Below are 22,963 nucleotides of genomic sequence, written 5' to 3'. Positions count from 1 at the left end.
TCTTAAATTATTATAAAAAACATTGGGGGGATACACATGCCACAGGGTGCATGGGAAGGTCAAAGGACAACTTGGGGAAGTCAGTTCTCTCTTTCCACTGTGAGTCTGAGGATTGAACTCAGGATGTCACTCTTGGCAGTGAGCTCCTTTTACGCACTGAACTATCTCACTGATCCTCCATTTTTTTTTGAGGCGTGTGTGTGTATGTGTCTGTGTGTTGCATGTGGGCGTAGATGAATGTTTACATATATCTCGGTGCATGCTCACATGTGTCTGTAGAAGGCCATGGTTGATGTCATGTGTCTTCTGGATCACTCTCCATGTTATATGACACAGCATCTCTTGCTGAACCCAGAGCTCACTATTTCTGTTGGTCCAGATACCCAGCTTGCTTTAGGGTGCTTCGTCTCAGTCCCTTGTGCCATAGGATTCCAGACAGGCTGTCTCAGCTACATGGCCTTTATGTGGGCTCTGGTGATCCAAGACCCCATCCTCATGCCTGCTGAGTCATCTTCCCAGCCCTGCCCCTAGAGTTCTACATTTAGAGAGAAGATGGAGGAAGGGAGTCATCATCTATGGGAACAGCACCTGTCACAGGAGATGGAGGAAGACAGAAGCTAACCTATCACATTGACACACTCATGACAAGCAAGTTTCTACGCTCACCATACCTACAACAGGACACATTGACATACTCATGACAAGCAAGCTGCTATGCTTGCCATAAATGTGAGCGGACCTCTCTTTCCCCCCATCTTGCTCCTTTTCTATCTTCTATAAAATCATACCTTTGACTAAAAGGGAAGGAAAAGTAAGGAAAGGCCAACAGAGGAAATGAAAATTATGTTACATACACCAATGATCATGAATGATAAAATTCTTCTTCTATTTAACAATGTTAATTCCACTTTCCAGGTTATATGATTATATGACTGAAAAACTAGTGCTATTAGCAATGCATCGTCTACACGCTAGACACACATCCTGCCTTTCTTCATCCTATAGAAGGTTATTCTCTAAGAGGTAGCATTTAATGTGTAGGATTTACTTAAATCTCCATGGAAGGGGAGAAATAAAGCTCAGCTAGGAAGTTCCTACACTCAGCTTCTCACCGTCTTGTGGAGCGCAAAACAACTGCATGGCCCTCTCCCATGTCTTCAACCCCTCACCCCCACATACACTGTTCCTACATGGCAAGCATTTAGAAGGCAGGATTCCCAAGTAGTTTAGAACCGAGAGCAACTGAAAGTGGAAGGTTTAATACTAAAAGCTTTAGATGCCTGTGAGCACTGGACAATATTTCAGTGACACTTCTAGATTAAAGCACACCCCCCACCCCAGAAAGGGTCCCCAGGGGAATGCAGGTCAGTGATCAGGTAGAAGAGAAGGGGGTAAAGAGATTCATCCCTTAGCTTAAATCATCTGCACCAGCTGCTTACCAGAAGACTAAGAGACAAAGAGGACGTAAGTCTCTTTCTTACCAACCTACAGACCAGCTTGGATCAGGAGAGCCCAGAACAATGGTTTAAGAAAAATCTCCCTTTCTTGACTTCCCCTTGGCACACCCTAAATTACTTCCCAAACCAAGAACATCAAACATGGCGGTTAGAGAATGACCAAGGTGCATCGCGGGTTTGACCACCTGTTCCACTAACCCACTAGCTGAGTGACCTCGCAAATCTTCTGACCCCCAAGACCACAGTCTTCCTGCTTGGATAATTCCAAAGATGCTAGCTCACCAGCCTCTGAAACTGTGGCGATTAAATTCAGCAGTTAAACTGGCATCGTTAAACCCTAAACCTGGGCATTGCTTAGTTTAGATCAAACTCAGGAGAATGCTATTACACTGTGAACCCTGCTGTGCTCCCCCCACCCCCAAGCCATACTATAAAATTTCAGTTTATCCAATCAGAGGACAAGAACAACAAAGTTGAGCCTGAACACATGATCCTGAATTGCCCTGCAAGCTAAATGTTGCTTGTGATTAGTTGTTTTCTTCTAAAAGAGCAGGTAAGCCTGAATAATCCAGAAGGAATGTGAGCACCCTGGCTGTAATCTTAGAACAAGCCCATCCCCTGCTACTCACTAAGTGGAAAACAATTTCCCAACTTCCTCCACCTGGAATTAAGTCAGAGGGACTCTCCTTTCTCTAACAGCCTCTATTGACCAGGAACTTCCTCGTCTACCTGGGGACAAGCATTTCTCACTCATGATTCAAGGCTTGGCTTGAACTTTATGGATAAAGGATCCAGGGCATCTTTACCCAATGCTAGGAATTAATTAATGGGGCATGGTAAACATGGGTCCAGAGTGTTGGATAAGGAGTCCTGGCTAGGAGTCTAGATTCTTTTTACTAATCATCCCCCCCCCCTGCCGTGTGTATAGGTACCACAGCACACAAGGGAGGTCAATGTGGGTCCTTGCCTGTCACCTCCTTTGAGTTGAAATTTTTTGAGCCTACACCAAGCTAGTTGTCCTGTGAGTGTCTAGGGGTTGTCCACCTCCCATCCCATAGGAGAGAAGGCATTATAAACATGCATGCCTGCACCTGAATTTCCTTGGGTTCTGGGGATGGATTCCAACTCAGGTCTTCACTTTCCCTACTGTGCCGTCTCCTCAACCACCAGTTCCCTCTGGACACTAGAACTCCTGACGTGGAAAGGTCACCTGACTTCTGAGTTTAAAGGACACTCTGGCTATCTGTCCAGCGTGTCCATGGTAGGGCCCAGCATTGGAGGACAAACTGGGAAGGAAAACAGGCAAGCGCGAGTCCAGAACTGGCAGCTTGCCAACATATCCATCACCCTGTGGCTGCTCAACTAGAGACAATTTTTCTGTCAAAACAGCGACAAGCATGAGTGACTTTGAGACAGAGACCCGTGACAACCTGAGGCAGTAATGTTCAAAGCATTGGGCTACCTCTTTGGGCCGATAAAAGCCAGAGTCTCTGGGAAACAACAGTGAGCATCTCTCATCTGCCATATTGTCCTAGTCACCCTGAGTCTGGCCACAATGTGGCAAGAGCTACCAAAGCTAAGGTCAGCATCGAGCTGGTGGTTACATCCTTCTGAGGTTAGAGTCTAGAGTTGCTAGGATGTCCCTTCTTGGGTCCTACAGGGGCCTGATCTTTCTGGCTTCCCTGAGCCTGAGACCAAATGTCAAAGCAAACATGTCCCTTCTCAGGAACACTAACATCAATCCTCGTCACTCAACGAACTGAGATCATTTAGGCGGAAGAACACAATCCGGCCAATTCTTCCTTCCCTTGTCTGTAAGGATGCAACATGAGAGGAGAGTCAGCATGGCGTGCTCAGCTTTCTGAAGAAGTTTCTTCGGGACCAACCCTTTCACAAATGTTGCCTTGGCCTCAAGAGAAGAGGCCACACACACTGTGACTCAGCATAATTCGCGGTGCTGAGTGGTAATCACTTTCTTCCCTATGCTGAGCGAATAAAGCTGAACAAGGTGGAAGGAAGGTGAGGACAGTTAAGAGGTGATGTCACAGTCTCTACTTGGTGTGTCCTTCATGGTGGGGGAGAGGGGCAGGGCTGCATGGACTAGCTCTGACCAGTTCCTCATGCTCCCCTTCATTCTCCTGGTCAAACAAAATCTAACTGCCAACCTCCACCGTTGCTCTTTGTTTCCTGGGGATAGACAGGAACTTGTGGTCAAACAGATGTTGGACAAAGACAGATTATCTCTTTAGTTTGAACATGAAATGGCTCCACAGACTTGTGTCAAATGCTTGGTCTCAAGCTGGTGGCATCGCTTCCGAAGGTCTTTAAAACTTGACAAGAGAACCCTTGCCTTGGGAAGTAGGTCACCCACTGTGCGTCACTGACGGCAATACGTTATCCTGGTCACTCCCTTCCTAGTCACCATGAATTCAGCAGTCTTCGACATATGCTCCCACTGCCATGATCTATCTGTCTTTCTTACCACAGGCCCAGAATCAACTACGCTGAGGACCAAAGCCTCTGAGATCATAAAAGCCAAGATAACTGCTCCCTTCGGGTCAGCCTCTCAGGTACTTTAGCCACGGAAACAGAAACCTCACTAATTCAACTATTCTTTTACGTCCATCCAGATAGTTCTGAGACTTAAAGGAAGAACAATGGTTTAAGTAGTTTGCTTGTTTTCCCCTGGCCTAGGAATAAACCTTGGACCTAAAATCAAATCCAGAGCTCAAGGGAAGGGAGAGCTCCCCGCACACCCCAGGCGATAGTTACCAATGAATTCAAACGCCTCTTCAAAGTACTGCCGCAGGTTCTGCTTGTTGCTATCAGTGGCGGGCAGCCGCTTGTAGTTGAAGAGGCCTTTCTCATAGTGGTAGAGGGGAAGGTGAGTGGTGACGTTGATGACGTAGCCAATGTTGAGCCTCTGCATGGTGTCTAGGTCCTGAGCGTCCTGCTCATTGCCAAGGAACAGGAAGGGCAGGATGGGTGTCAGCTCTGCGTTCTCGATGTCAGGGGTGGTGGGGACAGACTGAGGTAGCACGCTCGAGGCCGCCGAGGCGCCGCCCCCCACCTCCCGGCACTCTTGGAGCTGGAGGGAGTTGTCACAGAGGTTCTCATGGTTCTGCTTAAAACTACTGAGTCCTCCTGGAAGGAAAACACAGAGAGCACGTGTGAGTAAGACGACAGAGCCCACAGCAAAGGTTGGCTTCCCCACAAAGATGAGTGCCACTGTGGCTAGGTCCATTCTGAACACTTCCAGAATAAAAACAAGAACCAGGAGTCTGTTTGGGTACGGAGAGCGGCTTCAGAGGGCTCTGCTCCCTTAGTGCACAAACTGGGCCAAGATGCCTGGGAACACGTTCCACACAACAGCCCAGTAATTTCTTCAACTGCATATTTATTTGCTTCTAACAGACACAAGGTCCCTGGCCTATATAGAGCCTTGCACTTTGGGAGGGGAGAAAAGCAGGGACGACACTGTCCTACAGAGAACGTCTGCTTGTATCCTGGCACTGTGCACACGGGTCCTGTACCATTTATAGCTTCACCTTAGTGAAAGCCAAGTTCATTCCCTATGTAGCAGAGCAGTTACAAGCAGGTGCCGTGGAAAAGCCAGGCTGTGCTGGCTGTGGTCCTACTACCACAGCTGACCTGCCTGCTGAGTTGAGCAAGATCATTTCTCTGTGTGTCTCGGTAACCCCACGAGCATACAGTGTGTGTCTCAAGTGTGTCATAGTATGTCTCTCTGCGTGTGAGTCTGAGATAGGCATAAACACAGGCCAAGTGTTCAATACACCCTCCCCCTCCAGGCTTGCATGGTCACTCTGCATGAAGTAACTATTTCTATTCATGTTATTGCTATGACTGCCCAAAGGTAGAAACAGCAGAGGGGAGATGGGCAAGGGAAGTTAGCGCAGGGAGAGCAGCTCAGGATCTACCTGACTTTCCACACTGGTTCTTGACTTCCAAGAGAGTGGCGCGTGAGAGTGGTCCGTTTTCCTGTCCTTAGCTTCTAGAGGTTTGTGAGCACACTAACCCGCTAACGGTGACCCTGATGGATCTCCTAACGCACACTCTGAGCTGGAGGCTCTGCTCTAACGCCAAGAGCCGGGTCGGAAACACTTCAAAGGTCTGGGCTGCACCTGCTCCCCCACTTTCAGCATGCAAACAAGGCCTTGTGATAGTACAGTCACTTATGGAAATCACACGGCCACAGGTGTGTGAGTAGACACGTGGGGATGTTCGTGCAACATCATCTGCTTAACCGTGGAAGCAGAGGAAGCAGAGACCTGGCCTGGCTCCACAACACACACACACACCACACACACACACACACAGTAAACGTACACATAATAATAGTAAGTTTAAAAAATAAAAGGCTAAGTAAATACAATAATAAAACTCAATAATAATTATGTTCATCCATAGAATATTATGCAGCCATTAAAGGAATAACTTTATAAAGAATATAAAAATCAAAGAAAATGCTTCCATTTAATGTTAAGTGACAAACAGCTAATTCAAAACTTTCTGCAGAAACCCTAAACCCTATACACAAAAAAAGAAGAATTACAGAAATCTATGGATCGGAGTTTGTCACTTGACTTGTCTATTCTTATGTTACACACAATTATGCATAAACAAATCTGAAGGATTATGAAGCTCACATTCTACAAGGTACATGGGAGACATTAAGAGACCTCGGGCGGGGTCATCAAATGAGCATAAATCCCAGAAGAGCAGGATAGGACACTCAAAGCCTTCTGGGAAAGTGAGAGGCAAGGTGAAGTTCCCAGAAGTCATGTCTCGCCAGTCCCAGAGGTCTTAACAATCCTCGGGCATGAGGTTGAAAGCACAAACCCTGAATAGGATCTATGGCTGTGCTAACAGGGCAGGAAGTCCATTTGTCTACCACCACACTCTTCCTCATCTCGTCTCAGTTTTGACCACTAGAGCAGGGGACCCAAGCGGAGCATGTCCCCAGCCGATGGGCACGGCCAGCTGTGTGACCGAAGACCAGTAGGAAATGGAAATGACCCACAGGTAACTCAGGAGGGCTATGCTGTGCTCAGACAAAAAGGAGAACAGTGGGGAAAAAATGGTTTAGAGGCGAGCACATAGGAGCTTTAAATTCATTTTGACTTCGCTTCTGTAATTAAACTCTGCCCTTGGTCTTCTGTTGTGAAATCAGTATACCCGGGTGACTAGCCCAGAGGGAGCCTTCAAATACAAAAAAAAAAAAAATTAAAAAAAAGCAAGACACTAGAAAACATCACCAGTGAAGACGTAAAAACTACTCCCTGCCACTTCCCCAAACTCCACAGAGGACACTGGAAAGAGCTGTGTTGAAATCTGTTGGGTTCCACAAATCCCACAGAAAACAATCCCACGCTGAATCTGCCAGGGGAGCCCGGTTCACTTTTCCCTTAAGAAAAAGGCACTTGGCAACATTTTTTTTTTCATATACATTGAGGGGAAGGACTGGGAAACTGAACTCAAAAGAGGAGGTTGGGAAGTGGGGGAGGAGGATTCTCGCTCTTATTTAGTGTATTCAAGCAGTAATTTGTCTTAAAAGCAGCTAGCTAGAAAAAAATAAAAATAAAAGCATGCCAACCCCCTCCTACCACCTCCCCCCACACAAAATACCCAGCATAGAGCTTTTTAAAATTCAGTCTCAGCCCCTCCTTTCCCAGTGACATCAGCCGGAGGCTCCCCACCTGCCCAGTTGCCATAGAGTCACACAAAGACACACAATGACATCAGTTGGCATGATATCAGCTCTTTGAATGCAAACAATACAAGAAGAACTACTTTGTTTAAAGCCTCGGGTACAACTGTGTTCTGGGGAGCCAATGATGTAATGCTAACAGGTGGCAAGGGGCCTTCCATTTGCCTAATGGGGGGAGAATATGGGGGAGGGGCAGGGGCAGGTCAGAGGGAGTCTGAGGCCGACACACTGGACGCTTCTACCATAGCATGTTGTGTGCCTGTGTGAAATGGTGTGTGTTGTATGTGTGAGACGTGGGAAAGGCTATCTGTACGGAGAGAAGAGGGGAAAGGCCATGTGACCCAAACATCTCAGCTGGACAAGGAAGGAAGCTCTCACTGAGGGTCTAAAGGGAGATTCCAGTTAAGTCTGCTCATGCAGGGCACCCATCCTCACACAAGGGTCGTGTGCAGGAACATGCGGAAGTGGAGACTCTCTCCTGGATGGCCTTTACAGCAGTCTGAAACAGTAGTATCTCACAGAAATTCAGAGAAATCTGCATGGAGGTTGTTCTTGCCTCTTAGGGGTGAGTGTGGGGATGGCGTGGGGCCCTGGGATTGGTAGCAGCAGCAGAAAGGAAGAGTAGCGCTAAGGATGTCATTTTTGGCCCTCTGACCCCATCAAATGATTATCCAATCATTTAATTATGTTTGGCAAGGTTATATATGAGCTACAAGGGGCTGGGAAGATGTCTTAGTCAGCAAAGGGCCGGCTGCACATGTATTATCTGAGTTCAGATCCCCAATACCATTCTGAAGGCAAGAAATGACGTATATGTAACCCCCACAGTGGGGAGGAGAAGATGGTTCCCTTGTACTTCACTGGCCAGCTTAGCAAACACACACACACACACACACACACACACACACACACACACACACACACACACGTGTGGGTGCGCGCACACACCCACATACACAGGCATGCACATGCACAAGAATAAAAGCATCACTACCACACTATTAGAGTGGAGGGAGTCCAGTACGGTGGATGGAGACACATGGGCCCAGTCTACAGTGAGACCATCACCTCCTAGGAACTTGCCCTTGGGAAGGATCAGCTTACCATAAATCAGGCATAATATAGCCTATGCATCGTGCTGGGGTAGTAGACACCTATGTGAAGTTTATAGATACATCACATGGCATTCCATACATCTCATGCCTAAGTCATCAGCTTGGTCCTCACCTACACCCAATCTGATGATACAGCGAAGATGCTGGAGTTGGTGCCTGCCCTGCCCTGCCAGAGCCTCACTAGGAGACCCTAGGCTTCCTGCCCTGCCCTGCCAGAGCCTCACTAGGAGACCCTAGGCTCCTCATCTGTCTCTTCCTCAGGTCTCCTACCAAGTCAGAGGTAACAGTAGCGCCTACCCCGACACTATTCTAAGAACAAAAGAAGCTAATGAATACCAAGTTTGTCGAAATCATGAAATAAGAGCTGACGTCATACAAAAACTCAAGCAAGTGAATGTAAATAATAAATAGATAAATATATCTTAGTATTTATTTATTTGATATTTCTCTGTATATCTGGCTAACCTGGAATTAAGTCTACCAAGGTGGCCTCAAGCTCATCGCCATCCTCCTGCCTCAGGCTCCACCCTGAGTGCTACACCATCATGCCCAGCTTAAATTTTTACTTATGAAATAACTAGGAGCTAACTTATCCAAGGAGTTTTAAAGTCTGAATGGCACAGTTCTATCTTGAAGTACAGAGCAGGATCCATCTTTCCTGAACAACAGCTCTGACTTTCCCCTGGATTAGCTTTCCCAGTGAAGACTTGGGGTTCCCTGTTCTGCCAGAAACTGGGCTTTTCACATATGAAACAGTTTTTATCCTTTCCCCAGTCCCCACTCCAAACTGGGCCGTCTTCCTGCACAGAAGCAGCTTGCAGTTGTCAACGCAAATATTTCTGAGACACGCACAACAATGCCAAGAAGAAGCGTTTTCAAACCTCGTCTCAAAATCGGGTTTCCTCTGCTGCCTTTGAGTCCATGAGTTTGAAAGGTGACCAGAAAATATCCGGTACTTTAAAAGAAAAATATAGAGCTAGGTGTCACCTGCTATGGCCAGGTGAGTTCAGGGGCAGCCTGGGACAGTGACAGACTCTCACTTTGGTGGGAAAACCCGCTTTTGTAGCCAAACTTCTGCTCCTGCTGCTATGAGCTACGGCGATGCCTTCTGTGGTGTGATTCTCTTATTGCGGGGCTAAAGAACCAAAGCTCACATGCAGAATCCATAAGCAGGAGACGGCCAGGCTCTACAGAGGCTTAGTCAGAAATATAAGGAGAACACTGCCTGAAGGTCAATGAATAGAATTAGCATCTAGAGAACGGGGCTGGGGGAGGGTAATATTCTAAAACTGTACTCTTGCTGTTTGGGGCAAAAATATTGCTTTTCTTACTGTGTTCTCAGTCAGGACATTGGTAGCAGCGAAGACCAGGGACCGGAAAGAGCGAGTCTGAATGAAAACCGGATCCCAGCCCTAACGGTCTGCATTACCTCCTGCTGCAAGTTATTTCACCTGCATCTCAGTCCACATCAGCAATGTGAACAAATCCATCTCACAGACCTGAGCGCAGACACAACTCTACATGATACATCTTACAGACGGCAGAATTCCTGGCATATGAGAAATATTATTTTGTAGACCCCCCCCCCAGTAGAAACAATAATACACCAGGGCAGTCTCCTAAAGTTCTGTAGGCACAAGATAAGATGAAAGACTGAAGCTTAGCTGATGTCAAGTGTCTAAGGCAGAGACGTCCAGAGATTGGGGGTGGGGGGGAGCAGAGCATCTCACACCCACCTTAATATGAGAAATATACAGAGTTCCAGCTACAGTGATAAAAAGGATTTCTACTTTTCATTGTCTTTGAACTGATTTATATTCTCCATAGATAAGACTGGCTATTTGGGAGCACCAGTAATTTCAAGCTGAGTACCAGGAAGCATCAGTTGTCTTAGGGTCCTGTCCTGCGGGAAACTATACTTCTTTCCCAAGGAGAGTGACAGGAAGCTATACTGAAGAGAGAGGAAGAGAGTGAAAGCATCATGTCCCAGAGCAGAGGGATGAAACAAAGAGAAACAGGAGAGGAGCGACAAGGGGGCTGAGTCCAGCAGCATGGGCGAGTACTGGGTGAAGACTATTCTTACATGTAAACCATTTAGTGGCTTCTTCAAACCATCATGACTGCCGTGGCAGTAAAATGCCCAGTGTATGAAGAGACATAATCCAGGAGGCATCTTTAAACTGTAAAACCCATTTAGAAGCAGAGAGGGGGCTGTGTCCTGGGGGGGAGGGGCTTCCCTGGAGATGTCGTGTCTCTGCAGTTAGCCCTTTACGACCAAGTGTTTCAGAGGAACCGAGGAGGGTCAAGTAGCAAAAGCTGTATTCCTGACAAACTTGCTGAGGATATATGGGGGGGAAAGTGTATTTGCAGAAATGATATCTAAGACTACGATATATGGTCTCAGAAATTATAGAAATGAAATTATGATGGCCTAGGGCTATGGTTCAGTTGGTAGATGGCTCACCTAGGATACACAGAGCCACACAGAGCCCTGGGTTCTATACTCAACACCACATAAACTGGGGTTAGTGGCATAGACTTGTAATCCCAGCAGTTGAAAGGAAGGAGGCAGGAAGATCAGACATTCAAAGTCATCCTCCGCTACAAAGTGAGTTCAAGGTCAGCCTGGGTCGTGTGAGACCCTGTCACAAATAAACACATAAAATTATGAAATAAAACCACATGCACACAATTATAAACTTCTGTGAGCAACTCAGTCCATTAAGACACGGTAATCTGAAGAAAAAGTATACAACACATACTACGTACGCACAGAAAATATCCCTAGAGAATGTACGGACCTCTAGGTCCTCAAATAGTTGGGGGTTCACAACCTTTCTCAGAGCTGTTCCCCTAAAGCTTCAGCAACCAGATGTAGATGTGTAAAATGAGGCTAGAATATTCTGTTTTTGTTTTATATTATACAATATTATATTTTGTAAAATATTCTCTTATTTATGTTTCCAGATTAACAGCTTTGGTGGAAGCGGCTTTCCTGGGAAGAGCTCTTAATTCTTAATTTGTACATAGATCTCTCCATCTCCTACAGGTGGGGGGGCATGCAACTTGCTGCGATGTTAGGTATAGCAAGAGCTTTAGGGGAAGTAAGTAGAGAGCTATGGGTTTGATCTCATGAAATCATTTATAAAGAACTGAAACACAAAATAAATGTGTCTCCCTAATATCTAGTGACAAAGCTTAGGCAGAGATCACTTCAGTCACGGTGACACACACCTGTGGGCCTAGCACTAGGGAGACTAGAGGTAGGAGGATCAAAGTTCAAAGCCAGCCTGGGCTACATAAAAACCCATTTCAAAAACAAAACCAAAGACCCTCACAAACTATTTCTTACCCCAGTCAAAAGGTCATTTGTGTTCCTCGCTTTAGTTGATCTGACTCAGTCGGATAACATTTATTTTAAAAGAAGAAAAGGGGGGAAATCTGGTAAATCTATACCAGAATTTTCTTGAATTGGGAATTCATTGAATCATTTCTTTGGACTTCTGTGTTGGACAAAAGAATATGCCCTGGACATTTCCAGGAACTAGACACTGAAACAGTCTTCGAACGCTGTTTATTTGTGCCACCCTCCCAGTGACTGCCACTCCTCTGCCTCAACTGTGTTAAGAAACCAAAACCAAAAACCTAGCCTCTGGAAAGAAGCCTTACTGGCTGGGAATGCACTGAGAGACTACAAACCAGCAACTGCTTCCTCCTGGTAGCCCTGTGTGCTCAGCAAGAGGCTGGCTTCTCAAACTGTGGTACTATGCCCATCCACCAGCAGTCAGGGGACTGATGCTTACATCCTGCTCACGATGCTGCTGTCATATGTTTCCTTTGATAATGTCTTTGCAAAAACCTCAACAGGAACATGCTTTTAAAAAACCGTGCTCTAGGGTGCTGAGCGATGGCTCAGTCAGCAAAAGTCCTTGCTTTGCAAGCATGACGACCTGAGTTTGGATTCCCAGAACCCACACAAGAAGCACGACCAGGTGGCATGAATCCCAGCACTGGGAAGGCAGGCAGAGGAGGGTCCCCAGAGTTTCCTGGCCAGCAAGCCTAACTGAATTGGTAAGCCTCAAGATTCGACTCTGTTTCAAATAATAAGGGGGAGAGTGGTTGAGGAAGACACCAAATGTCAACCTTGACCTCCACATGTGCGCAGACACACACACACACACACAGATGCAGATATATACAAACACCGCTCCCTCTCAAAAAAAAAAATCTTGCCTAAAACTTTACCTGTAAAAAGTAGACCTGAGTCACAAGGATCCCGTGATTTATAAAAACTGAAACTTTTTTTGGAAGCCTTCCAAGACATGTTGACGCTGGAATGTTTTATCAGAGTTTGCCTGATTTCTCTCCGCCCCACCGCCGCACCCTCCCATCTCTGAAGCAGCCCAGGGTTCTTCAAATCCACAGCTACAGAAAAGAGCTGGAGATTAAACTTCGGCCTGCAGAGGAGAGCCAGTCCTCACCAAAAAGGCGGTCTTGGGTCAAAACCCCATGAAGGGAGGCGTCCTTCTGCCCCTTCACAGCCTACAACCTTCAGGCTTTCGGGAGTAACCTGCATTCAGGAAGCCAGACATGAAATGTGTGTGTTTGAATAACAGGCAGATCAAGGCTACTTCACAAGTATGTAAACACAGCCTGCTCCTTTAAACCTGTGACCTCATTTATTTACATTCGTACAGAAAGCACAGCCAGAAGCGACAGCTGATGACAGTCATGTAACTTTCCACAACGACGGCAATTAAAACGCTCCAGGCCTGCTTTCACGCACATATGACTTTTATGTGAACCGGATTCAGACTGTAAGATCTCTGAGTCCCTGTGCCAGGAACTGACTTAGGCTTTGCTCAAATCACTGTGATTCTAAGGGGGAGCAGCTCTCCCCCGACCTGGGTTCCTTCCCATCCACCTGCAGCTGGCCTCTGCCTCCTGTTTCCCCACTTCTGATCTCTATAGTAAGTACATCATTACATGTGCACACCCACCACACACACACACACACACACACACACACACACACACACACACACACACACACACCATTACCACCACCACCACCACCACCAACAACAACAACAAAAAGATTAAGTGAAGAAATGGGTACAAAAAGGTAACAGAAGAACACCCAAGTTCTGGCTTCTCCAACCTTGCATGTCTTAACAATTCTGGCCTCTTGAGCTATGAGAGAACTAATTCCTGTTGCTTAAGTTACCCAGCCCATGTTGTTTAGTTAGGGCAGCCTGCTGTGGTTTGGATAGGCTTTGAGCAAATCCTCCAAGTTCAAATACTAGGAGCTCTGTCTGTAGTGTGGTGATGCCCACAGGTGGCAGAACCTTTAACAGGCGGGGCACAGCAGCAGGGAATAAGGTCAACAGGCCTTGGACTTGCAAGGGATGAATATTTCTCATAGACCCAAGTCAGTGCCGGTGAAGGCAGGCCTAGGTCATGAGCGTCTTTGGCCTTTGGCCTCCATTCCTGGCATATGATCTCTTTTGCACATAATTCCACAATGAAATGCTATCCACAACAAAGTCTTCATTCTAAAACCATGAAATCAATTTAAAAAATGTTCTTTGTAAAGCTTCTGGGCTTTTTGTTATCGCAACACAAAACTGACTAATACATACTAATACCATGCCACTTTTCACTTTATTTCCCAGTTGTACTTGCCAGTTTTGTGTGTCAACTTGACACAAGCTAGAGTCATCAGAGAGGAAAGAGCTCGATTGAGGAAATGCTTCCATGAGACCCAGCTGTAAGGCATTATTTGCTCAATTAGCGATCAGCAAGGGAGGGTCCAGACCATGGTGGGTGGTGCCATCCCTGGGCTGGCGGTTCTGGGTTCTATAAAAAAGCAGACTGAAGGCCAGGAGGGCGGTGGTGGCACACGCCTTTAATCCCAGCAGTCGGGGAGGTAGAGGCTGGTGGATCTCTGTGAGTTCAAGGCCAGACTGGTGTACAGAGCTAGTTCCAGGGCAGGATCCAAAGCTACAGAAAAATTCTGTGTCAAAACCAAACCAAAACAAAACAACAACAAAAGAAAAGCAAGAAAGCAGATTGAGCAAGTCATGTAAAGCCAGTAAACAGCCACTCACCTCACCCCACCCCACCCCACCCCACCCCACCCCACAATGGAGCAGATAGGGAGGCCTGTTTGAGTTCCTGCCCTGACTTCCTTCAGTGTGAACAGCAATGTGGAAGTGTAAGTCAAATAAACCCTTTCCTCCCCAACATGCTTTTTGTTCATGGGGTTTAGTCACAGCAATAGAAACTCTAACTGAGACATCAGTACGCCTCTACCTACATATATGTACGTATATTATAGTACCTACTTTTCAAGAGTCACACCAGAACTCGTGTGCTAAGAACAAGGCTCCTAGGGTCAATTCAAGCCAGAAATGGTTCAAGGCCAAGATGCACGGGAAGGGGGAGATGTACCTAAATCACCTGGCAAGCCCATAAGAAGCAAGCTCATAGAACCGTCTAGAACTTTAGTTTCACTTGCTGGCAGCAATCACAGAAGTCATCCTTTTTCTAAGACATTCCTCAACGTCATCATGGACCAACCCCAGCTCACGCCTTCCCTGGGCCATCTTTCTGAGCCAAGAATAGTCCTTGATAGAGACTTTTTGTGTGTTTGGGAAAGTGTTCTGTACTGTGTCAAAACTCTGTGCTCCCTGGTTAATCGAGAGGAGAAGGGGCACACCAAGGGCACACCACAAGGCTGACAGGAGGAAGTTACTATTGGTGCTAGAGAATAAAGCCATAGATTTTTCCAGAGCTGAACGACATGCCCCACTCCACACTGATCATTGACTTCTCTGCAGAGGGGGCAAACGTTCTTTGCTTTTCAGGGAAGAAGCAGCTTAAATAATAAAGCGTTGCTAAACAAACAAACGGCTAATGCCAGCCATTATTAGCCCGCGGCACAAAAAGAGAACTTGCTTCACTATCTATGATGCACAGCCTCCTCTCCCAAGACCACATTTATCTTAGGCCTCAAATTAAACACATCACAACTTCATAGTAAAAATATGTTTCCCAGCGGGATTAAAGTAAAGTCCGATTAAATAAATCCCCAGAAATGTCAAGAGTAAACCTCAAGAGACTACATTCTTCTACCGTGAAATATTCCCAATGGAAATTGCATTCGGAGAAGGTCATCAAAAATAATCTATGATAAGAGGAAGGGGGGGGGGGAGAAGCAGGACACGAGATAAGGTTTGTAAGTGAAGTCTGGATTGGAACCCATGGTTATGGTGATGTATGGAAATGGCCAGTCAAATGCATAAGCCACTTAACTTGTTTTGAAGAACACCCCACACTCCAAGAATGGCGCACAACCGTGGATTCTGAAATGCTCTGAAGGTCAAAGGGCTTTGGCTTGGGGAATTCAGGAAGTGACAAGGGAAAGACTCAAATGGCTATCACAATTCTGTGTGCTTTCTTGAGCCAGTGTGTTCAGTCCACAAAAAGTATAACAACAGTTTCCTTAAGTCCGGGCTAAAGTCTATATTTGGCGAGGCTAATTAGCAAGGGTAAGTATTAACCATCAACTGCCAGAAAGAGAAGGTAGAAGCTGTCTCTGCAGCCAAGTGCCACCGTGAGATCACCCCACAATGGCTGAGCTTGGCAAGGTCAAACTGAAGTGAGGCACAGTATCTGTTTACAGCAAGAGAAGGAGGGTCTGGAAACCTCTGATGCTGGGCAGCGTAGTGCCAGATTATAGTATCAGGTCAAAAGCTGGGATGTCCTCATATGGTTTACTGCATTATGGCCCAACCACAAAAGCCTGCCTGTCTCCAAGAAGCTGTGCTAGGGTCTCAAGGTTACTGGAGAAGCACACAAGTAACAGTCATTGCAGCCTGGGAGACAAAGAAGAGAGAACTGACCCGGTGTGCACTCCACATCAGGCACTATAGGACTTCACAGGCACATCCCTGGAGACCATGCCCAACACATCACATAGAGGAAGACCCCCTCAAGGCAGGACTCAGGGAGCAGCTCTTCTTTGCAGACTGAAGGGACCCTGGGTTCTATCTTATGGCATGCATTGCCAACCTCTGGAATCAAGCCCATGGACAATCCTTAAGTTTCTTCCCCTTGAGCATTTTGTAAGTGCAATGAAGCCTTGCTGCAGCACAAACCAGGTCCATAGCAAGAACAGACAGTTGGGGAGGTATGAGGCCAGCATGATCTAACTGTTCCAGGGCCTTCAGTGTTTGCTGGTCGCTCTTCCAGGATTCCCTCAAAGTTATACTGTGGTACTAAGCAATACACTGTCTAATTCCTGCTATCCACCGTGCTTCTACAACCCCTCAAACTCCAAAGAGGCAAGAGTGACTATTTATATGCTAATAGCTAACAGAGTGACTGGTGGTCTGGGAGCCCTTAACACCTCCGTGTGGAGCTGCTTTCACCGGGAAGTACAAAGCAGAGTTAGAGGCTAGGGAATTTCAGCTCCAGGCCTCAATCTTGATCGAAAGATGAAGATGAAATTGAATTGCTCACCTATGGCCAAGAATTTAATCAATTGTTCCTACTTAATGAGAACCCCATAAAAACGCAAAAGAACAAGGTCTGGGGAGCTTCCAGACGGTCGGGCGATGTGGAAATGACTGGAGAGATGGCATCCCTGCCTAGGACACAAGAGCTGCATGTCCCTTCCTCACTTTGTCTAACATGTCCCTGCTATCTGCCTGTTCATGTGCATGCTTTACAATATCCTTTATAATTGTAAGGCCATATAGATGCTCCCCCGATTTCTGTGAGTTGTCATGTCAAACTGATCAAATCTAGAGAATGAGGTGTGGGAACTTTGATTTATGACTAGTTGGTCACAAGCACAAGCCACAGCCTGGGACTTGCAAACTGGTACCAGGAGTTGGGGAGTTCTTGTGGTTTGGGGTCTCTGGCCTGTGAGATCTGACACCATCTCCAAGGATGGTGTCATAATTGTGTTAAATGTTAGAGCAACCAGCTGCTACCGGCTGCAGGCTGTTTGAAGAGTAGAGAAGGCCTCCACAGAAGCAGTCTGGATGGGGGAGAAGTGGGTAGGAGTCTGTTTTCTGTACCCAGAACAAAATGATTGAGGCTGGGTGTAAAGAAAAGAGGTTTGTTGAGTTCTCGGTTTCAGAGACTAAAGTTCTAAACAGTATATGGCACTACCTCTAGTGAAGGTCACCTTGGCTGGGTCACATCATTGACAGGTGGGATAGTGAATAATGGTGACAGAATCCCAGGGTAACAGAGGGGCTGGGCTTGATACTTCCTCCTCCTATTCTATTTTTATTTATTATATTTTTATAACGATTCCCTCAGGATTCCACAAAACCAACGTCATGCTCTTCCAAGGGCAGTGGCCCAAGGTGACCTCCTATGAGGTGCCACAACTTTGCAACATCACCAAGTTGGGGAAGACATTTCTAGCACATGGACCCTGGAGGGTCACACGCCACCATAGCCTAACCCTAGAAGAGCAGACAGCATGAAGACACAGGCTTCCTCAGTGACCCACGCAGGTGACACAGGGCTTGGCAAATATGGTCTTCAAGAAGGCTCTTCCCTGGCATTTGAGTTACAACTATGCCCTCAGCTCACTCTTTGACCACATCGTGGCATTTTATTATCCTCAGAACATCTGCCGCTATCTGAAATTATTGATGTCACCTTTTACTTTTTATTATTACTAAGAAGTGGAGCCCAGGAAAGCCCAGGTGCTATCGGTCTCGGAGGAAGCAGGGCATGTCCGCCCAGTGTGCTGGTGGCAGGCTGACCCACACCTCTTCAGTCCAGGCTTGGGAAGGCTGTTTGGCATCTTCATAGCCTAGGTACCTTCTGAGTAAAGTAGAGCATCAATGGGAAGCAGGGTTGATGCAATAATTAAATGAACTACTACTAAATGAGTTATTCAGAGAGATAGCGAGTATTCACTCTGTACCGTCTGCTCTGAATAGCAAGTGCTCATTAAATATTTTTAGATGAAATGAACATCGGAATGAGCCAGAAAGGGCCATTAATTATGTGTTGTTCTGCATTATGCTAGGGATCTGGGAGATTAAAAATAGTCCCCAAAGATAAATCTAATTGGAGAGAAAAGAAGGGATGAGAATGAGGAACATTAGAAGAAACCGTAGCAAAGCATCAACGCCAGAATGTTCTGAGAACACTAGGAGCCTGGCCCGGATGATGCCACAGGCCATGACTCATGCAAGCAGCTGGGGGACAGGTGAGTCCTGCTGCTCCAGGCTGAGGAGGAGGCAAAGGGCCAGTGTCAAGCCCTCTGTGTTACGAAGGACCCCCAGGTGCGACTTGAGAACTGCATACATCACACTTGGTGGCCCCTAGCCCCTTCCTTCCTCTCCTATGCCTCTCATCTTTGGACATTCTTCATGAGCGATGGGTGACAGAGATGGATGGAAAGAAGTTGTGAGGAAGAAGGCTCATGAGGATCGCATAGGCTGAGAGAAGTCAGGGAACAGGCCAGGTGGCCCTGGAGTCCGTTCAGCACGTACTCATGAGGCACGCATTCACCTGGCAGCTCTTCCACCTAAACAGAATCAACAATCACAGGCACTTTGGACAGTCTTCACTGACTCAGTGGCTCCAGTTCATTCTCCCACTTCCCACTGAAGAACCGCAATACCAGATCTGCCAGGAGGCATTTTCCAGGATCCCTCTTATTTGCCTTATTAACCCTGAACCTGTGGGCTGGTTATTTACATGTGAGGTCACTTAAAATCACATTATCAAAGATAAGGAGAGGCAGCTCAATGGATAAAATGCTTCCTGGGTAAGTATGAGAATGCGAGTTCCGATCCCAGCACCCACAGAAAAATCTGAGCATCCCTGGGAGGCAGAGGCTGGACTTAAAATGCAAACCTGCATTGGTAGCAGAGCGCAAAGTGCCCAGGGGCAGCACAAGTTAAGCAGATTGTAAGTCATTGTGCACCAGTGTTTCAGGAGACCTCACAACTCCAAAACCTGTTTGTTTCATTTGTTAGGAAGGAACTCTGCCTCCTATTAATGACAGAGCTTTTCTTTTCGTTTCTTAGAAAACCAACCTTCCAGGGTTGCCCCATCATGGGCCAAGAGAGGTTTTGCCGGACAAGACCGGTCTGCGCATGGCTGAAAAATAATGGCTAGCTCCAACACGAGGGGAGACCATGTCTATTTTAACCAGAAGGAGAAAGCAAAACAAAAGAGACAAGAGCAAACATTCAGGATCATGGCTAAGATAGCCGAACAGGGGTGTCCAAACAGAAGGCAGGCCCTGTTGGATTTGATGCTGTGTTTACGAAACATAGTAAGATATACCACATGAAGTATGAACCCTAACAGTACAAATGATCAAACAAGGAGAATCCCTTATATCAGTTTCCTGAAAGGACACAATCTCAACATCAATATTCGAGAATTTCTGCTAACGAGGAGAGGCCAGCATGTACAGGGCACCACATCCATGTGGTGATACCTGGGAGCTGAAATAGAGAAGCTTCCAAAGGTTGCAGCCTGGAAGGTCTTGGGCCCGGAAGTATCATGGGTCTGCCTGCTGTCACGAAAGCCTTGCACTCTGAAGCAGTAGTCCCAAGCTGACTGTTGTCACCAAGGAAATGGGGCTACGGAGACAAGCAAGTCTAGATACTTTACCAAGTGCTGGGGTGTTCTCATAACACCGGGACCTTCAAGCAGACGCCAAGAGGCAGTTTATTCTTAAAATACTGCAATGCAGCCCTGACAACAGACTCCATGGTTGACTCTGGTTGAAGGCCACAGTCCCCAACATGACTGCACTCACGTTGAAACATGCCAGGAGCAAGAGCAGGGCTTTGCCAGGCCACTGACCCACGTTATGAATTCTCTGCTTCCCTTCGGGTTCAAGAATTCACGAGAAAGATTCACCGAATGCAGGAACTGCACTTAGGCGTGTGCCTATGGTTTCATTAGGAAGGATGCAAATCAGGACCAGCTAAAGGAAGGGGCACACAGTGCAGGTCTGAGAATATTCCAAAGAGGGAAGGTCTGTGCCCTGAAATCCAGACGCTCCATCCTGCTGGTGTGTCCCTGTGTGTACAAAGAGGGAACACAGCCAAGCGCGAGAGGCCACGGTTTGTGTTAGTGTTTCGTTAGGTGCAGTTGGAATAGATTCATCATCCGCCCGTGACTGAACTTAATCCTCCATCTAGCTTGCCTCTTCTGCAGAGGTTGGATACATTCCAAGCCTCCAGTCCTCCAGTCACAGGGCTGGCCCTCCAGATAGAGGACCAGCTCATCCCCTGAGTCATCTCATTACCATAAACCCAGGTGTGAGCCAAGGGGCTGGGCAGGAGCAAGGAAGGCACCCTTATCGCTCTGGAGATTCCAGAGGGTGAGAGGTCATCTCTCAGAAATCAGGGGCAAAGGGCAGAAAAGTAGATTTACAACAATTCCATAGTGATAAGACCACGGACCCAAGAGTCAGTCTAGGCTTCATGTGACTTTCCCATGTGACACTGAGTGAGTCCTTTAGCTGCTCCAGCCTCTGTTAAGTAGTGGTAACAGTTATACAAAGATCACCCTCGCTGAATAGAAAAGCAGGCTACTACACAGAAAGACTATTTTTCTAGTCACGACACTGAAAATTGTAAAAAGGAAACAGGCCAAAATTAACGGTAATAATATATTTTACCAAACTATTATCATTTTAACACTCAACTGAGTCTCTTACATTGCAACCCATATTTAGAAATCCAATACGTATGACTCAGGTCAGCTCCGACTAGCTGCTGACTAGCTGCTGACTAGCCTTGTTGACTAGCCAGTCTCCACATACCCCAGAGTCAGGTAGCGCACAGCTACCAGGAGAAGATGGCTCGGGTACAGGTGTCGTCCATATTAAGTGAGTCTCTGCCGAGTGCCAAAGTTATTACTATCTGCCCACCTTTTGTGGGGGCAGACGTTTTCGTGATAGAGTTTCTCTGGAGCCTGTCCTGGAACTCGCTCTGTAGACCAAGCTGACCTCGAACTCACAGAGATTCGTCTGTCTCTGCCTCCCAAGTACCACCATAAACTGCCCATATTAGTAGAAAAAACATGTGTATGTATTTATGTATGTATGTATATGTGTTCACATGAGCTAATGACCAATAACAAAACTCAATATAGTTAACAGCCAATTGCAAAAATTAGAACTTCTATCAGCTACGCTGTACCAGAAAGTCAGCTATCTCCCCCAAGATGTGAAATTGCCACTCTTTTCTCTGGTAAATAACACTCCAATTCATTAACTACAGTGTGTTCTGTTCCCAGGTCCTCATATCTCCTCAGCAAATTATTTTAACCCTTGAAAATCAAGTAGCCAGGCATAAAGGCCTTTGATGTGCAAAGACCCCTGGAAGATGCCCCGTGTGGCCAGATGCAGAAGGCTCAAGAGCTCTGGATGGCTAAAGAGAAAGAATGAAGATGTAGGAAGGAGCTGGGGCCAACTGAGTCACAGGCGCACACACATGCGCACACCCTCTATCAGTCAGAAAGCTCAATGCTTGCTGACGGTAGCACTTTACATCCACAGCCCCTATCTGTGGGAGGCTGCTAGGCACCATCCTCCCCTGCCTCCATCTAGGTCCGTGGACTCTCAGCACAGAGGACTGCACTTCTGGCTGTCCTTCAGCTAAGAATGAAGAGATCCACCTAAGAAGGGCAGGTAAGTGGACTTTTATATGACATGCAAAACTAATTATAATAAATTTAACCCAACTTGTACTTTATCAAGGAAGACAAGCTAATTATCTGTTAGAGAATTAGCTCCTATTTAAAGGTATTTTACCTTTGCAAAAAAAAAAAAAAAAAAAAAAAAAGAACTGATGGGAATTCTTTCCGTTCTGATTATATCCGTGCTCTTGTGTTTCTGTATTTGCTTAAGGACTTTGGGGACTTTAGTGGTGTGCCCAAAAATGGAGCATGGGGGAAATATATGTATAGACTTAGCATCTCACAGAGTCTAGCTCTTCCTGTTCTCACTGACTTTTTAATGTGCTTTATCAAGGTCAATGAGATATCTCAGAGGGTAAAGGAATTTGCTGCCAAGCTTGATAACCTGAGATCCTGGGACCCACATGATAGAAAATGAGAACAGACTCTTGTAGGTTGTCTTTGGACCTCCACAGCTGTGCTGTGACTTGTGTACGTATGTATACACACACACACACACACACACACACACACACACACACACACACATACGTGCAATAATGTGTTTTATCAACAGTGTAAAACTGTGAGTGATTCAGACAGTGGACTGTCTGTGGCCCTGGCTCTTATTTCCATAGACTATCTGGTTGCTTAGGACATCCAAATTGCCTCGCTGTGCCACGCCCAAAGAACAAACTCAGGATCATGGGCCACATATCAGAGCATATGTGCCATACACACAGAACTGACCCAAAGGGCAATGGGTCAACGATGGGGACTTCCCTTAAAGCTGAGGACTTTGATTGGTGGCTAGATCTTGCATTATAAGGGGGAAAGCAGGAACTAAAAAGCGAAAGTGACTTAGGTCAGTAGAACAGATAACTCCCAACAGGCTGAAGGCTAGCACTTTCTCTAAGAGGGGTTGGAGGAACGTGGAGAAGCTTCTGAAGCAGCGAATTCCCTCCAGAATGTTCTCTGTC

The 22,963-nt window shown here is 46.5% G+C and overlaps 1 protein-coding gene across 1 annotated transcript in view; it reads right to left on the bottom strand.

The window, feature by feature from the left end:
* Dusp10 (dual specificity phosphatase 10) overlaps positions 1-22,963 on the bottom strand; it is a 40,203-nt gene that overhangs the window by 1,452 nt on the left and 15,788 nt on the right. Inside the window, exon 3 of the mRNA XM_075989389.1 lies at positions 4,230-4,601. Within this exon, the coding sequence (XP_075845504.1) occupies positions 4,230-4,601 (372 nt within the window). The remainder of the gene's footprint in view (positions 1-4,229; positions 4,602-22,963) is intronic.

This window comes from Microtus pennsylvanicus, chromosome 10, assembly GCF_037038515.1.
Source record: "Microtus pennsylvanicus isolate mMicPen1 chromosome 10, mMicPen1.hap1, whole genome shotgun sequence".
Taxonomy (NCBI): Eukaryota; Metazoa; Chordata; class Mammalia; order Rodentia; family Cricetidae; genus Microtus; species Microtus pennsylvanicus.
Note: the sequence above shows the minus strand (reverse complement) of the source record. Positions and strands in the feature narration are given on the sequence as shown.